Source organism: Nyctibius grandis, chromosome 1, assembly GCF_013368605.1.
Source record: "Nyctibius grandis isolate bNycGra1 chromosome 1, bNycGra1.pri, whole genome shotgun sequence".
In the NCBI taxonomy this organism is placed as follows: Eukaryota; Metazoa; Chordata; class Aves; order Nyctibiiformes; family Nyctibiidae; genus Nyctibius; species Nyctibius grandis.
The window spans coordinates 66,762,532-66,780,729 of NC_090658.1; the positions used below are offsets into that span (position 1 = coordinate 66,762,532).

Genomic DNA, 18,198 nt, shown 5'->3' on the forward strand with positions numbered 1-18,198 from the left:
TTACAGCTGCATCCAATAAGCTAACTCTTTCACCTCATCACTAGGTGAAAGAAACATCACTTTGTTTTTAACATCTTTATTATAACAGCCCTATATAATTCGGAAATCAAATTAATATCACACCATTCAAAGTGCTGGACAAGTATATACCGAGGAGAGTGTCCATTCTCAACTTCAGAAATCCTCAGGCATAAGTCAGAAATCTGATGTTCTCTTGACAAATACATGACCTGAAACTTGGCTACTGGATCCAGGCCTTCCCACATAACCTCTGCCAATGAATTCCCCCATTGCCTATCTCTCCTCGAGGATGCTTGGTTTGCCTTTCCCTTTTCTCTTCTACTTCAACTGCTTGTTAAACTGTAGAAATCTTTTGAAAGAGAGACTGTTTGTCTCCTTGTACCACTGCGGCTCTCAAGTGCTCCTGCACACATACACTGGTGTCTCCACCTGCCTGTAACAGCGTGACAGCCACCTCCACATGCTGCACCTTACTGCATTCCCTGCGCAGCCTGAATTGCAGCACATCAGAGAGATTAAAAGACTAGTTTCTGAATGTTTTGTTTTCGCTCAGTTACTGAAAAAAATAAGGTAAAGAGCTAGCAGAAAAGGGGGATGAAAGTTTACATGTCAAGGAGTAGATGGGAAAGAACTGAAGGTGAATATCCTTGTCAAGGAGTAGATGGGAAAGAACTGAAGGTGAATATCCTTGCCTGTCTGTATATTCACACTAGCTCTAAATGCAGCATCTCACCCCCTGAAAGTATGAAGTGAGCACACTTGGTATAAGAAGGTGTCTTCCCTTAAAGCAATGTTCACGTTCAAGACTCATCAGTCTCATTTACAATATTTAAATATGAAGGAAGGGGAAAACTCTGCTTTTGCTGTGAATTTTTTTGGGGGGTTTCTTTTTTTGCGAATAATCTGATTGTTATACAAAATGAGCTCACAAAATACATATGGAAGAATATAGTATGCACAGCTGAGCATCTGTGTAATACTACATGCCTTTATTTTTTTAAATTAGATAGCAGATCACCACAATTAAATAATTTAGTGCCACCATTATTTTACAATACCCTGATTTTTTTTTAATTGTGAAGTAACAATTTTATACCACCTTTCCAGGATAAACAGCTCTCTCAACACTTGAAAGACGTATGTGCTCACAAGATTTCCACTGAGAACCTCACAATTCATGGACCATTTACTGTCATAGCAACCCAATTCTCCTAAAAATCCAGACTTCAGTCTGGATTAAGACCTTGTTTACAGATGGAAATCATATGCAGAAAAGATAATGGCCACATCTGCTAAACAGGTCATGCACAAGACACTGAGGTCCATCTGTGCTATCTTTCCCTTCTCCCATGTCTAACCTCTTAGGCACTTAGGCTCAGACACATCCCATCTTAGTTCAGTGTTCTTCAATGACATAAAAAAGTTAAAGCCTACTCATGATAAGGTCTCCTTGTATTCCCTTTCCTATTGCTCTAGCTTCCTTGCAGTCAACAATATATATATTTGAGTTTCACTGGCAATTACTTATTACCTTCCTAATGAGTTCTCTATAAATATGGCAAAGGTAGTCATTGCAGGAAGGAAAAAGTCTACTACTTTTATTTTACAGTCTTTGAAAAGGAACACATTTCCCTATTTGTATGGCTGCCATCTATCAGCACAAAAGAAAAAGGATTTTACATTAAGAATTCCTCTCCTTTTGCTTCACGGCTGTTCATGACATTTGTTTACTGATGCTGATCTCAGCAGTATAACTACTTTAATTTCACTTGCTCTTGAGATACCCTTGGTTTATACAAGCCAACTTTATCTGCTGTCGGTACTACTGGCTGTTAATACACCACTACTGTTTCTAAGGACTCTGTATGGAGAGTCAATTATGGCAGCAGATGTGCTCTTCAAGAACAATGGTACTGGGATTTTTTCAAATATCCTTACTCATAGCAAAGTGAGAAACCAAGAGGAATTACATTTCTGTTGCTGTCTCTAAGACAGTTTTCAAAGTTATTCATAGATGTTTGTGAGCTACAAAATGTGCTCTGATTTTTAAAACTTTTTATTAAAGTTGACTTAGACTTTACTCATATATTATGTGAGATGGCACATGTGATGTAAACGTCCTAAGGGCACAATCAAAAAAGGATGAAAGGAATGACTACATCACTGGGGCAATTCAGCAAGTTCTGTGGCAGTCTAAGGGCTGCACTCAAAAGTGACATGTGTTCATGTTCAGCTAGGTTTCTCTCTTGTTTCGATAACTATAAGTCAGAAATGGTTCTGACAAAGTCACTGTTGTTACAATGTTTGAAAAACAGTAGAAGAGGAGTTTTTGAGTACTGAAATGTGCACTGGTTTGGCACTGTGAAGCTGCAAAACAAGAGAGGCTGGTTTTCACAAGACATGAATAACTACCCTCATCTTAGCATTCCAAAAATTCAGATTTTTTCCTGGTCATGTGAGTTTTCCTATCATCTTTCTCTTTTAATAACCACAAAGAGCTGTCTCAAAACACGGAGGACTCGCCCCTCCATGGTTATAATCCACAGGTCTGGCTTTGGACATTTCTAACCCTCTGGCTGGAGACGTGTGTGTGGAAAGCATTTCTCGAATGTACTGTTTCTCGCATCCTTTTCTTAAGCATCTGATTCTGGCTGGAAAAAAGAGGCAGGAAACATAATGCTAAACAAGCCCTTTGTCTGACACAGTATGGGCACGGTTATGTTCTTAAAAAGAAATACCTTTGTGTTAACTACACTTGAATGACACAACACCTAGAAAATCTACATCCACATATGTACATACCAACATTCTCTCTGTCCATTTTCTTCCTTTCCATAAATTTGCCCTAATTTTTTTGTTTTATCCAGGCCTTTAGCTCTACCCTTCCCAGCAGTCTGCTGCTGCTGCTACACACTGGTCTTCCCACCAGTCTCTTCTCCCCTTGCCCAAGCACCATTCCCCGGGGCTCCTGCTGCCACCCCAGCAGGACTTGCTGCTGACTCAGAAGGGGAGCTCCTGCTCCTTCAGGCTGCAACTGCCTCTCTCTGCCTCCCTCGCTCTTCCTCCTGCTCTCCTGCTCGCTGCTCCATGACCTCGACTCCTTTTGGGAGGGAGGATGAGTAAAACTGTCTGCTTGGGAGAGGGAGTCACTCCCCGGCATTACTCACCCCAGAGCCAGTCAAGGGAACCAAAGACTCAACAGAAAAGCTGGAGACTCAAAGAATAACGTCTGCAACTGGCATTGAAACAGGTCTGTCTCCTACTTGCTCTTTCTGATTCATCGATTTCCCTGTAAATTCACCCAGCACTCCAGTTTATTTCTTATTTTTTCCTCTACACATCCAAATAGTCAGTTATTTCCATTTCCTATTACCTCTATTATCTCCCTGCAGCACCTCTTCCGACGTACCTCAGGACCTCAGCTTTGTTCCTCTATAAACTCTTCCCTCATTTGCAGCATCTGCTTCAGCCCTGCCTCATATATTGTGCTTAGGATCTGTGTCTCATTTCTCTCTTTGACTTTTTCACATTAACCCTCTGAAAATGGGGCTTACTGTACACTTTCCCTCTAACTTCACCCAAGCCATGATGAACATGGAAGGTGAAAAACATGTACATGTGCAGGCCAGATAGCTCTGATACAGTGAATTGACACAGCATTCATGGCTCACATACCTTGCCGTACTTCTGTGCGTAGGATCCTGTGAGCAGCGAATGAAAAACTATGATTGTTTCATCCAAATCCCAAACAAATACACGCTGAAAAAAGAAGTGGGGACAGTATTAGTAAACAAATAACACCAAAGTCCCACCACCATTCCACCCAGGGGGCTAAAAGTCAACTCAGTCTTAAAGTTTAACTAATCGCTTAACCAAGCAGGTTTTCTCTGAAAATCAGCAAGAACAGTGTATCATGCATGGGAAAAAGTCAGAAGGAGAGTAACTTTTGAACTCTTCAACCATTTATTATTTGTCCCCTAAAAAGCTATTCAAAAAAGCTGCATAACAGAGATCTCAGAAACTTGATGAGGGTCAAACATAATTTTTAATTTAAGGATAAACAATACTCTCGGATACTTCTCTGCAAGTCTTACTGATTTAAGGTTCTTCTTTATTTCTCCTGTGTAGCTAAAATTAAGTCTTGGGTAAAAGTGCTATATGTCACATACAATGTCATACAGAATTTAAATAATATTGTAGGATAAAATGGATTATTCTAATTAAAAAAAAAAAGGAAATAAACTTCTTATACTGATAAGGGGATCATTTTCACTAGTAAACTATAAAAGAAACAGGAAAACTGAAATGTAAAAAGTTAGAGTCTTTCACTGGAAAAGTTAAATCCTTTGAAAAACAAAAAATTTGTAAGTTTCTGTATAAAAGCAATGGCATTCACATTCAGTGCCTAGTGCTACAGCCCACCCTGCCACCCCAGGAGTGGCTGTGTGGTTAGCCAGGTCCTAGCAAGTCTCATCTTCTGCAGTACCTGGAGCTGGTCAGTGAGGGCACAGCAGTGGGGCTGGCCAGGGCTGCTCGCTCCCAGTGCTGGTCCGGTGTCAGCAGGGGACACACCACACTGGGCAGCAAGTTCCCCTGATGCCAGAGCTGGAGTGTTTCACACACACACAGGCACTCTGCTTCCTCCTCCTCCTCCTCCTGTCACTGTAAGGCAGCACACAGCTAACACAGGAGTACTAAGACTATAATTACTCTGTTGCTAAGAGGTCACTTGTGTTTTAAATCGTCACCCCATATATTAGGCAGATACATTTCCTCACTAAGGCACTGATCTTGCACATACTTAAGTACAGCCATAACTCCACTGATGTAAGCTGCCCCACTGAAATCCACTGACATGACTTACAAGCACAAGGACAAACCTGTGCATAACTATTTGAAAGGCTATGGCCAGATGATCTTGCATATTTACACTGCATTCATAAATACACAGAATTAAGCTCAGCAATATGCTTGAGATTTCCTATTCAAAAAAATAAAGAAAAAAGTGACAATTTTGAATACAGAATTCTCACAATTTTGCAGTTCTATTGCATGAGAAACTGAAAGACATGCAATCTTAGAGCTAAAAAGTGCAAGGCTGAATCACATTTACTTTTCTGCCTAACTTTCTCATAAAAAAACAGTAATGCCTCATTGTACATGTATGTTAAAACAGCAACTAATATCTGTTAGTGAGACTGAGTCTATGATGTTTTCTAAAATGCCTTAACCTATTTCCACAGATGTAGTGTTCAGAATTTACTTTTCATCAGAAGAAACCTCCACATTACCATTCATCAATTACCGCAGGCATACCTCCAAGTCACTGTCTGGAGGGGGTGATGGATTATTCTTCCGCCCTCTACCCCGAGACTTTGACCCAGAACTCCTACATGTTCTCTCATCAAGATCTTTGATCGGCGTGGAGGGGCTCTGCACTGTGTCAAACTCCCCTGTAAAGTCAACCATTCATGGCAAAATTAGTGCTGGATTTTTAAATAATAAACTTTTTTTTCCTCATAGCTAGGCATGTCTGTATGCAAACTCAACCACAAGATGCACCTAAAAAAAGTTGTATAAAATGAGTGATAACATGGTTTGTCTTATGTAGATGGAATCTGCAGATGCCACATACACTTTTGACTTTACCAAGGAAACGTTATAAAACTTAGCACAAGAGAAAGATTAAAATGACACATATGCACGTGCAGACATATATATAAATACATGCGCACATGCAAAATATTAATAGATCCAAGGAAGCTGGATTTTAAAAGTCACACTAATGACTTCTCAAAACATGAAGTGCCTTTTAGTTAAAGTAGTTCATTTCCCACGTTGGGAGTTCAGCTAGACTCATTTCCAAGCCCCATGTTACCTTTACCAGAACACCCTTTGGCACATGCCCACGCACCAGAAGAGCCAGTCAGCTTCCTGCTTTATCTGCTCCTCCCATGTCACCTGCTCTTTAGTAGAGTTCACTTTTTTTTCCCACCTTAACTCTCCCCATAAATTGGCAGAGGAAAGTCATAATATTAAATGCAATATTCCAGTTACTACCAGAAAGAGGATGACGTCATACTTGTTGTATTCTGATCATCTTTCTCTAAGTATCAGCTACTGTCTGCCGTCAGAGAGATGTGCTAGAAGGTCCTTTGATCTGTCATGGCATAGTTGCTCTTAACACTCAGGCCCATCCCTGACTTACCCATTTAGTCTACTTTGCCTCTGCTGGTAACAAAGGGCTTTAGAGGTGATCACAAACCAGTAACTATGTAAGACAGACAGACTGCAGGAAGGATGGCATCGAACTTCCCCTTACAGAGTACTTTTATGACACAGCTCAATAAATGGAAAATATCCTTTTCTTCATAACACAGTACTTTCAGTGCCCTTTTAAAACTGCTAGCAATAAATGCAGTTTGGCTAGGTTCCCAAGTACTAAATGACATAAATCCTCCTTCATCTATCCTGTTAACGATTTGATTTTTCTTCATTAAACAAGGAAAATGTATAGCTTACATCTGACATCTACTATGGAGTTTGATTCAAGGGAGTCCTTGTGCTACATGTAATTATGCGTTTCTGGGCCACTTTGGTAATATTTGTTAGAAGTGCTCATGATGGCACATCTGCAGACTAAATTAACACTTGGTACAAACATTTCCCAAGAATCATCTGTGATGCATCTGATTTTGAGCTGGAATCTGAACATTATTCATTTTTACAACGGAGCATCACTAAGGTCACCAAAGCCCAAGGGGCAACAGAGAAAGTGGCCAGCAGATCAAGGAGAGTGATTTTTCTGCTCTGTTCTGAACTTGCAAGACCACATCTGGAAAAATGTCTAGTTTTGGGTCCCCAAATACAAGAGAGATGTTGACAAACTGGAGTTAGCCCAGTTGAGAGCCACCAAGACAGTTAAGGGGCTGAGAACATCGGAGGAAAGGCTGAGTGACTCTTCACAGAGAAAGGACAAGAAGCAACAGGCAGAAATCACAGCAAGGGATATTCCTGTTAGATACGAAATAAAAATCTTTCATTGTGAGAGTGGTTAGGCCCTGGGACAGGTGCCCAGAGAGGCTGTGCATTCTTCATCCTTGGAGGTACTCAAAACTCCATTGGACACAGCCCTGAACAACATGATCTAAGTTGGCTCGTCCATGAGCAGTTTGGACCAAAAGACCCTCAGAGGTCCCTTCCAACATGAATGATTGAATGTTTCTGTGATCCTCCCTCAGTCATCCATGCCCTTCTCCCTCCACAACAAAGAAGAAAACAATTCTAGTCTAGCAGGCTCTAAGAAGAAAAAATAGACTGCAGTCTCAATTAAGAGTCTGTGCGTAATGTAACACAATAGTTAAATTCTTAATCTCTTCCATAATTTATTTATACCTTACAGTGAACCACATACAGAAGATTATTAAAATAAATACACTAGGAAGATATATTTATATATCTTGACTGGAAAAATACTGTTGTATTCCTTGGAAGAATAAGATTTAAGCCCATAATGTCACATTCCTGAATGGGAGCTCTAGCCATGGTAAGGAAAGAATTCAAGATTCAAGAAAAGGGGAGAAGAAGAAGAAAGTTAGTTCCCAAGCCTATTGGTTAGGACATTTACCTGGAGAAGGACGTATCTAGGTTCCACTGCCTTCTCCAGGGCACACTGGCTTATTTGACTGAATGACTGATAGATACAAAGTACAAAGACATATTTTCATGACTGAGAATCCACATCCCTGTACCCCCAAGTGGAAGATGATGAATCCTCCATGAAACAGGAGGAAATCAGATCTGTCTCTTTCAGAGTACTGAAATTATTTTGGTATTGCCTGGAAGAAGATACTACTACTTTTTTCTCAAACTAGGTGATGACTAGTTCAATGTCGCAAAACCAATGTGCTTCTCTGCTTGCGCAGAACAGAGCCAAACATTCAGAAAGCAGCTAAGAAGAGATTTTCAGAACTGCAATTTGAGAATTTATTCCAGATATCATTTTAGGTAGGTCTGTCCTAATTTGGGTATATCCATTAATATGCATTCTATAGTATTTTCCCATTCAGCTAAAACTCTTATTTGCCATGAAATGACGTGAAAATTGAGCAGCAACAATAATATCTAATGAATAATGTTCCCATGCTGTTTTTACTTTGTTCCTACAGAACAGAGAGAGTTCTTGTTGACTAATCATTTCTATTCCCAGCACGGTGTTGATGTCAGTAAGGACACTGCAGGCAGTGGAGCGATCAATAAGGTCACATTATCTTAGTTCTTGCCCCGTAAGAAGAACAGCAAAATATACTTTGGTAAATGTACAAATGTACAAAAAGATGCTTCATAACCAGAATCCTTGTGCAGCAAAAACTTACGCTGGCTTCAAAAGAAGTTCTGAGTGTGCAAGAGTTCTGTACGAAAATATAATTTCCTAGATTTTTCTGACAGAGTGGAAAAATTATCCCAAAACAAAAACCCAGAAATGAAAAGGCAAAAATTAAATAAGCAAAGATGAATGTTTACATTCTTACCACAAAAGTCTTCATATTTATAACATTTCAACATTTTTACAACAAAATCAGGACTCATTTCTACAGTAATGTATTAAAACATCTGTTCTCAATGACTGTGTTTACTCTAATCTACCAAAAATAAAACATAAAACCAAGCCCTGTTCTAAATCTTCTCTGAAAGTATCCAACAACTTAAGTAAATAACTTCAATTTTCATTTAGCATTACCAGTTGCCCTAGGCTTCTGCTTGGGTCAACGCTGTACATGATTGCATAATTATCCATTAAGCAGTACTGTAACTAATCACTGTACCTTGTAAGTTCTAGATATTTAAAGCCAACTTTATTTCGTTACGCTAATCTCTAAATCAGAATGAGCAGCTGTCTCTTACTTGAATGCAAGGTATGCATCTATTTTAGAACTGCAGAAGTCAGTAGTGCATGGTTTTTTTTGAACAACTGTAGACTTAATTGCTTGATTTGCTTTTTACCAACAGCAGGCTAAAAGAGCAACTGCATTTTCTTATCCTTCATTTACTTTAGAAATTAGGTCAATGCTGATAAAAGGAAAACTTTTCAGCCATGTAACATAAAAGTATGTGAGAAATTCTAGTACCAAAGAGTACTGAAAACATTACCCTCATGAAGAATTCCTGCTGGAGCTCACACTAGGCAGAAATTTTTATTGCAATGTTTGAAATTTTTTAGCTTTTCCAATATTCAACACATGCCTAATAAATATATTTCATAGTCTCCTCCCACTGGAACTATGAGCAGCATCAGAGATCCAATAAAGCAAGAGGAAAATGTTAAAACCAGAACATGGAACAACCTCTTTATCACAGGTGTTCATACACATACTCATACACTGGATCATGTCCAGCATGAAGCCTTCCATGCTGTGGAGACCTTGCAGCAGCTCCAGTTAGAGGACAGGGAGTTACAGCACCACTGTTATAAATGGAGGTGGTCTTTCATATTCAGAACATTGTTTCCCACCTGTAGTTTGATGTGAACATCCCCTCCTCCCTGTTAAAACACAGTTGTGACACTTAAGCAGGAGAAAAGAGGTGTGGGCACAGTTTGCATACAGACCTAATGCCATCTCCCCGAGAAGCTGCAAAGGGTGACTTCATAGTGGGTACCAAATTAAGACAGACCAAGCTCTTCTGCATCCCAGTAAATGAATTGGAGCTAATATCCTACAAGTGATTCACCTTGCCTAGCTCTGGACATATGAAAGTGAGATGCTTAAACATGAAGCTTTTACCCAGGCCTATTTCCTCCACTAGAATTTTATCTGCCCTAGATTAAATATATATCATCAAATATACTCATCTCCTGAGACCTCATCTCAGGATTCATCTGACTTATTCCAATTTGAGATGAAGTGCCCTTGGAGATATCTATTTGTCTCACAGATACTCTGTGGTAACGAGTGCATTTTGAACATCTTAATGTAGGGCAGGCATAATACAAACACAGAAGAGAAGTCCGTGGGAAGGTTAAGGAGCTGAGCCTTACACAGAGGTGCGATGGATGAACTACTGAGCCCCTTCATACTCTCCTTACGAATTGACTTCTGTTACATATTCTTACCAGAAAGAGCAGACAGAAGATGGCTTCAACATTACAAACCTCTTTTCATGGCTTGTAATGTGTTTTTTCTTGTTATGAGTAGCAGAAAGAGTAAAGTCTATTTCAATTTTCATCTAATTTTCTTTACTCAGTCAATAAATAAAATTGTAACTGATATTAACTCTTGATCTGATAGGCCTTTATTATGAAAACAAGAAATCCTGTATGTGTGGAGAGTACTAGAGGCTTTGATTAGTTATCTGAATTAACAGCTAGCAGAGATGGCAGAAGAGTGAAGTGCCTTGTTGTGTTTAATCTTAGGTTTTAGTTGGAGTAAGTCTTAAGGACTGAGCAATAAAGTTCTGTTAGATAGCAAGTGAACACGGTGAGTGCTGAAGCTCTGCAGTATGATCTCAAGTGATCTCCAAGACACTGCACCTCACTGATGGAAATTTATTTTTACAGTGACACAGAAGGGACAGGCATGTCACGTATTCTCAAAGTGGGCGTTGCACTCTCCACAGAGGGTCGCATGATCAGTGCAACACTGCACAGAAATAAGGAGTACGTGGGCAGATTTGTAAGTTCAGATGCACAACCTACTTAACAGGAAAACAAGTTCATATGCTTGAACAATTCATGAACAAAAAAAATCCTTACTGTTTCATAGATGTGAAGCCTTCAATATTTTTTCAACCTGTTCAAGCTATGTAAGAGTCCTTTTCTTTGTCAATGCTATTCAATACTAAGGGAGTTTGTAATACATGATAAATTTATACAGCATTTCTAGGAAACACAAATACACGAGGGAGAGACGACATGGGAAACACTGTCTGATTTTCTCAAATAAGAGTACGGAGGAATAACAAGGGAACAAGGAAAAGCACACAGGACACGCACAATTATCCAAACGTGGCTTCTGAGTACTCTTCACACACTTTTAAAAATATTTTACATATGATTTGTCTCTGTTATGGATGCCCTGCAACTGTTGAAATTTCACTTGATTTCAAGTTACCTTTTAGCTTTTTCTTCCTAAATTTGCATTCTGAGACTACTAAATAATATTTCACACTTTTATCAAAAACCAAGGGAATGTGTATCTCCCCATATCCATTCCATACCATACCCTACCCTACCATACTACAAACACATACATGCACACACACAAACGCACTTTAAAAATCAGCCTGAGGAAAAGAGCTGGTAAGGAAAAATTTCAACTCATGCAATTAAAATTCCAAAGTTTTTAGTACATTTAAGCAGCTTATATGAAGGATGAGGCCTTGCTTATACTTTTCTACACAGTATTACCCTTCCTTTGTACCAATTAATTATTACAACGTTTTTTTACCATACTTTTCAGTGAGATGTTGCAGTTGCCAAGATGAGAATTAGTAAGATTTATGCAATCAGTTGATTTTGTGATTAAAGCACATTTCCCCCCTACTCAAAGCCTAATCCAAACCCCAGTTTGTTAGTCTTTTTAGAAATGCTCACAGTCTGTGGGTAAGGCAGACACTACCCACACTGCATGAGTGAAGCCGGTGTCCCTGGAAGAGACTGCTCTAACAGTGCTGAGACAGATGGCAGGCAATCAATAACTTCTCCCACAGATGTTACACAAAGCCTTAGTAGACTACTTAGGTTATGAATATATGACATAATACTGAGCTAGATCTTTAAGAACTTCCTATGTAATAGAAACAATACAGGAAAGTGAGCATGAAAAAGCAGGCTCTGTTCACCCAGTAAGGATATCACACTTGTCTGACTGTGGCTGTGAATTCCTAAACTAGCCCACCAACATCTTCATAGCTCTGCACTCTACCATGCATGTATGTATATGCATAATATATATATATTCAAATACATAATTTCAACTTTTCTTTACTTTAGTCGCATTTATAGTAAATGGGGGAAAATACATCAGTGAGATTTTAGGAACTCAGAAATCTAGCTTAAAAAAAAAAAGAAAGAAAACCTTATTAACATTTGTATTTTCACAACACATAGAATGGAGCAGGTAAATGACTGTTCACTGGGTCATAACGATAATGAGAAAAAATGCGGAGCTGCCATTACCCAGCAGCGGTGCCCTAGGAACACAGCTGTGCGTTGCAGGGGCTGTGCGCAGGGGGCCGGGGGGGCTGGCAATGCCAGTCTCCTGAGGTCTCCTGAGAATGTTCTTTTTGCAAATTCAACTACTTCAATGCAGTTTTTTTAAAGAGACTTGTGCTAATAGCCGATTGCTCTATTCTTAGTTACCTAAACTTGTGAATTAGCAAACATGGCTTGTATACATTTGAATAAAGACCATGTACTCTTGCTAGCATGATTGGGGCATAATTAAATGAACAGCAGTGCCTTGTTTTAAATTCTTTACAGCAATATTTCAGAACATGTAGGTGGATATAGAAATGTTCCACTGTCAGTAATAGGAGAGCTCATTGAAGTTATATTTCAAAATATACTAAAGGTTTGTTACCGTATGGTTCTTCTCGGTACTAACAGATCCCTACCAGACTGTTGCAACTTTTTCAGGCCTTCTCTTTCCATAGACAACCACCTCAGTCTGCAAAGAGCTTTATTTAACTAATAAACAAACTAGACAGGTTTCCTAACTAAACAAAAAAAAAAAAGCTTATTTTGGCTGGTTTGCATGATAAAGTTTTCTGAAAGGCATGAGCTTAAAATGTCAATATTCAAACAGGGTGGATATGGAAATCTTGTCTTTATACAAGCACAGAATAAAATACAAAAAGTGTTTTCACCTGAATGTAGTTCTGTACCTGGTTGACTAGTCAGGCCAGGGAGAGAGTCCTGTAACTGGTAGGTTGATGATGATGAAGAAGTGCCATCAGCTGTGTTGTTTGAGGTCATATATGCACCATATGTTGATGCTGAGTAATACTGTGCATATTGGTTTTGGCCAAAAGCTGTGTATGATGGATAATCCTAAAACAGCAAATGCAGCAGAGTACTTAAATGAGTAATGAGTGATTTTTCCATTACTTATTTCTAAATGTGCAATCTTATGACTTTTGCAAGAGTTTTGGGGGTTTAGTTTAGATTTTTTTTAATTTAAGGATATTTAACATTTTTTAATTTAAGGATATTTACTAAAAGACTATGGCGAGGTTGCTGAAGTATTTGAGTGCCAAAAGATGCAACTAGGCTTCCACTGGGATTTTGATTGCTTTCCACAGAAAATAGCATTGAACCACAGCGAATCTAATTCAACATAACAGATCTAAATGAAAATAACATACTGTCATTGGAGTTATATAAATCCTTTTGTAACTGACAAACAAAAATGTTAATATTCATACCTGTTGTGAACTACTGAAGTTTGTAGAATTTGAAACAGAATTATTTGCATAAATAGTGGATGATGGTGTAAAACTAGAACCTAAAATTAAAAAATACAATTAACTGTGAGAACTTCCTTGTGAATCAAAATAAAATTCTAAATACAGTATTCCATGTTGTTATAGATGAATCTGAAGAACAAACAAATTTTATTTTCTGTTTAAACAATAAAACATTGTAATGAAACTTTAAAAAAAATGAAAAGCTACTTCCACACATACAGGCATACATTTCTCTTCACACCATGCAAGTAAGGTATTGGCAGTAAGTCATTACACTGATCGAGTAAGCATTTTTCAATTTATTGCAGCATCTCACCTCTCCTCAAATATTGTTTTTCTCTTTTGCCTTCATTTCTAAGTTCTAACACTTTAGAGTACGTTCACGTATGAAACAAACTTCTCAAGGAATATTTTAATGATGCAGGTGTTTTTAATCAATCCATAATGAGGCAGGTCCTTGTTTTCAACATAAGTCAGATGATTCATAGTGTAATTTGTAATATTTAAAAGATTAACCATTGTATAAGAAGCTTAAAAGTTATCCAAATAAAACGGGTTATCAATGATCAAAAAGTAGCAAGTGAATAAATAATTGAATAATAAATGAAAGAATAAATATAAATTAAGGATTATGTTAATCCAAAGAGAAACAAGTATCAAAAGATGTCATACTCAGAAACATGGAAACAAGGAAAAGTAACTTGTGTACGCTAATAAATACAACAAATACTTCCAGTCCTGCCATGTGATTTCACCCCATTAAAAAAAGAAGGTGCAAATAGGGACTGCATTGCCTGACCAGATCTAAATTAACAGATGACCAAAATGAATACATACATGCATATCAGTACTGGAAAAAAAATACTTAGCTTTAAATTTTAGTGGTAAAAGTAGCTGCCAATGATAAGCATACTTGCTGGAGTTCACAAAAATGAATGGAAAATATATCATAAATATGACAGAAGAGGGGGCCATCGGCAGCAGCGGGATGGCATGAGCCCTGATGGCAGTGGCTACTCACCTGGCATCTGATAAGAGTAGGGTGTTTGGCCTGGCTGTGGGGTGGAAAACCCTGGGCTGTAACTGAGGCACCCGGTCTGCAGTGGTGATTGGGTCTGCGAGAGCCCACTTTCCGTCTTGATGCCTGGCAACATTACACCCAAATCTGTATAAGAAATTAATTTTCAACTGATTCTTTAAAATATTTTCTTACAGTTGGGAAAATAACATTTAAAAAAAATCAAAACACATTCACATCGGCATCGCTCTTACTTCTACGTAAGGTGAAGTAATAAGAGGTCAAATACCGTAAGTGGGCAAGCTGTACGGCTGTCCTGTCTGGGAGTAGGCTGTATAGACCGCTGGTTGCTGCATTCCTGAATACTGGGTTTGTCCGGCATAGGCAGACATTGATTGAGCTGCTGGTGTAGAAAGAATGTGTGGATAGGGCCTAAATATCAGGAAAAATAGCATTACTGTGGCAACAAATACTTTGTATGTTGATTCAAGCAATAAAGTAAAGAAAAAGGTTTAAAGATGTCCAAAGGCAGTTCATTATTCTGCCAACTGTTCCTCTTCTGAGATTTATTCCATCACCCACTGAAATAAGCTGAAAACCACTCTGGCTCACATTCCCCAGGGCACAGTGAACATTTTGTGCTGTTCCATCACCACGATTTAATTCTCAAGCTATTGTGCCCAGCTCTAGGTGGACTGTGCCACTGCTATATGGCTTTATATGGATTTGACCCCCTTTTAGCCAAGATCAGTCTGCTTTAATCAGAAAAGCCCTCATGCTTTTTTAATCCAGTGGAAGGAAACTTGGACTAGAAGAATAAAGGAAATACAGAGGTGAACATTAAAGCTACTACATTATGTCTTCTGTGTACAGTTCTGCTTCAACGGACATCTAGCCTGTGGCTTCAATGGGAGACGGATCGTGCCCACTGAGAGTAGCATGAAAAATATTGACTGCAATACTTTGGTAACCAGATGGGCTTTAAACATTTGGAAAACATGGGCTAGGAAAATAGAATGGAAATAAAAATGGTCTTTTATTTATAAATACTGAGGTTTTATAGAGAGGTTGAATAAAATCAGGTTTAAAGATTTTGCCCTCCAGAGTTGCAAAAACATACAGAGAAACATTTGTCTTGGATTGTTTTGTAAGTCAAATAAGCCTTTATGGACCAAGAGTTGAATAAACACACTCTGCAGAATTATGCTAACTGAAACCTGACCATTAAAAGCCATGACTAAATTTCAGATTCTAATTCTTTTTTATTTTTTCTTTCTAATTAGTTCAGTACAGTTGGCAGCAGTGACTATCAGAAAAGGATTACTCATTAGTTTAGATGCCAATAAATTATTACAGTAGATTAAAAATTCTATTAAACCTTGCAATGTATTTGGCCAAAAGTATCAGATATAGTTTGCCAAAACCTGTTTAAAGTCAAATAAGGTGGACTGTTCTTAGTTCAGGCACCTACTTTCTGTATCAATAAATATCAGCTATCATGATATGAATGCAAAATTGTTAAAGAAACTTGAAAAAGCCTAATAGCTACAGTTTCAATGGTTTCTCTGTATCAAAGTCACATAGGCAGCTGTATCAAATACACGGAAGCAAATAGTGGCATACTGGAATCAAGCACCCTTGTGCACAACACTGATCGTAGGACAACCAAACTAATAGCTTGCCAGCTGCAGCAGTTTCATATAACATCTTGGGTGCTTTTTCCTAAAGTTCCCACTCCTGGATTCAAGCGATTGCCCAGGAGCCTGTTTTCCTCAAAAAAAAGTGAAAGAAATTTTCTATTCCTAACAATGCCCATTGGCTTAAAAATAAAAAAAAAATGAGATTAAAAGCTAATTGAATTTATTTGATTTTTAAATTTTATGATACTGGACAAGGAAAGAGAGGTTCATGAGCGTGGAAAGTTTGGAAGCATTTGGCAATGCTGGCGCTGGGAGGGTCTGTGACAGGGTTACCCCTCAGTACACATCTTGCCCATGCAATTGTGATTTCTAAATATAAACTGTCTTCTTCAAAATGTGTCTGTACACATTGCCAACACTGCTAAGATGCTGATGTCTGAGAACATAATAGTCTGATTTTTGCCTCCTGTTGTGTGCAGATATTCAAGGGTATTTCTTGGGCAGCAATACTGTACTGTACAGAGCAGGATCTTACTCTGCAGCCACGTGAGCAAAAAAAAGCTGCAGAGCGCCCTATAATGGAGTCAGTACTGAGGCTGAAGTATTTTCCTTTCTCTCTGTTTCTTCTGCTGATGAACACTTGCTTGCAACAAACCACAGAACTGCCTCCAGCCAAGGTCAATTCCCTATAAAAGACTAGAAGAGGTGCAGACACTAACTTGGAGGGATATATCTGTGGAGAGTACTGGTGTGCTGATCTTGGGCTGTAGCCACTACTTGTTATTACTGCAAAACAGAAAACAAGAGTACAGCAGTTAGAAACATCATGAGACCAATATAGTCAAACAGTCTGAATACTTATGCAGCAACATTAGCAGAGAAGCTTATTGAAATGGACAGCTTTTCAACAAACTAGATGTCACCTGAACTGCAACATCTTAATACAAAAATTAAAAAACTCCCAAATCATTAATCGTTGTACAGAACTCTCTAGTTGGTATGAGTATATCATGCATTTTCATACCTAATCTGATCCACACACCACAGAACTTTCAAATTTGCAAGTTGTACTAGAATTGGTAGTGAAAAAGAATCTTGTGATTTAACATATGGTATTGCACAGGATTGAAATAACATACACATACTTTTAAAGTCTCACATTAACAAGTTCAATTTTAATACTGGGTAGGAAAAATACGTTTTATATGGGTTAATTTTAGTCAGCTTAGGTGATGGAAGATTCCAGACTGACTACAAGAAAATGAATACTGTTCCTTATCAACAGGCCAACTAGAACATAGTCACTAACAACAATATTTTTATTTCAGAAGTAAGCATAAATAGTCCTGTCCATTAGCCATCAAAATCGTGTGTGTCTATACTATTCACAGACGCATTCTTCCAAGAAAGCTAACAGAACAATAGTCATATCCCATTAAAATTTCATTCAGGAGCAGTGCTCACACTGGATTAATTCCAAGTGTTTGGAAGTTTCTCTTTCCTTTAGCCATCTGTCTTGACTAAGACAGATGTATTCCAAATATATGTACTCTGGTGTTGAACCAATCCCATCAGAGCAAATCCATACTGGGCAAACATACAGAGTGTCTTTATTAGGCCATCTGCTGTTCATTCACTTTTCAAAAGATTAAAGTAGTACACAACGAAGCACTGGAACTTCTTTAGTCTAATCAATCATAGTTGTACTTCAAAGTGTACCCTCTTCCTGAGTTGTTCTTAATGGTAGTAGAAATGAACTTTCAGAATTATGTAAGCGACAAATAGGTTTAAGTTCCTAACTATTTTATGAAACATGATGTATTTCTACATCCAGGCCTAATTAATGTCTTTGAGATCTACTGCTTTGAATGTATGCAGAACTTCATATTTTTAAAGCTATTTTAAATGCATTTAGAACTTGTAAGGATTTAAAAGGAAAATACAGTAGAAGAAAAACAATTAACTTCTTTTTAAATGTGCAGTTGAGTATGGTTTGAAAATAAAGAAGAATTGGATAATAATTTTTGGAACATGTGCCACCAGATTTCATAAAAG

General features: G+C 38.2%; 1 protein-coding gene across 12 annotated transcripts in view; it reads right to left on the minus strand.

The window, feature by feature from the left end:
* The window catches only part of EYA4 (EYA transcriptional coactivator and phosphatase 4), a 171,309-nt gene that overhangs the window by 21,294 nt on the left and 131,817 nt on the right, over positions 1 to 18,198 (minus strand). For 8 of the 12 annotated variants that reach the window (XM_068408834.1, XM_068408816.1, XM_068408825.1 and 5 more), the window contains 7 exons: positions 16,863 to 16,929; positions 14,793 to 14,935; positions 14,507 to 14,650; positions 13,444 to 13,523; positions 12,886 to 13,069; positions 5,338 to 5,474; positions 3,697 to 3,780 (listed from right to left, as the gene is read on the minus strand). In XM_068408834.1, the coding sequence (XP_068264935.1) occupies positions 3,697 to 3,780; positions 5,338 to 5,474; positions 12,886 to 13,069; positions 13,444 to 13,523; positions 14,507 to 14,650; positions 14,793 to 14,935; positions 16,863 to 16,929 (839 nt within the window). The remainder of the gene's footprint in view (positions 1 to 3,696; positions 3,781 to 5,337; positions 5,475 to 12,885; positions 13,070 to 13,443; positions 13,524 to 14,506; positions 14,651 to 14,792; positions 14,936 to 16,862; positions 16,930 to 18,198) is intronic. The other 4 variants (XM_068408850.1, XM_068408842.1, XM_068408858.1 and 1 more) reach the window with 3 other exon arrangements.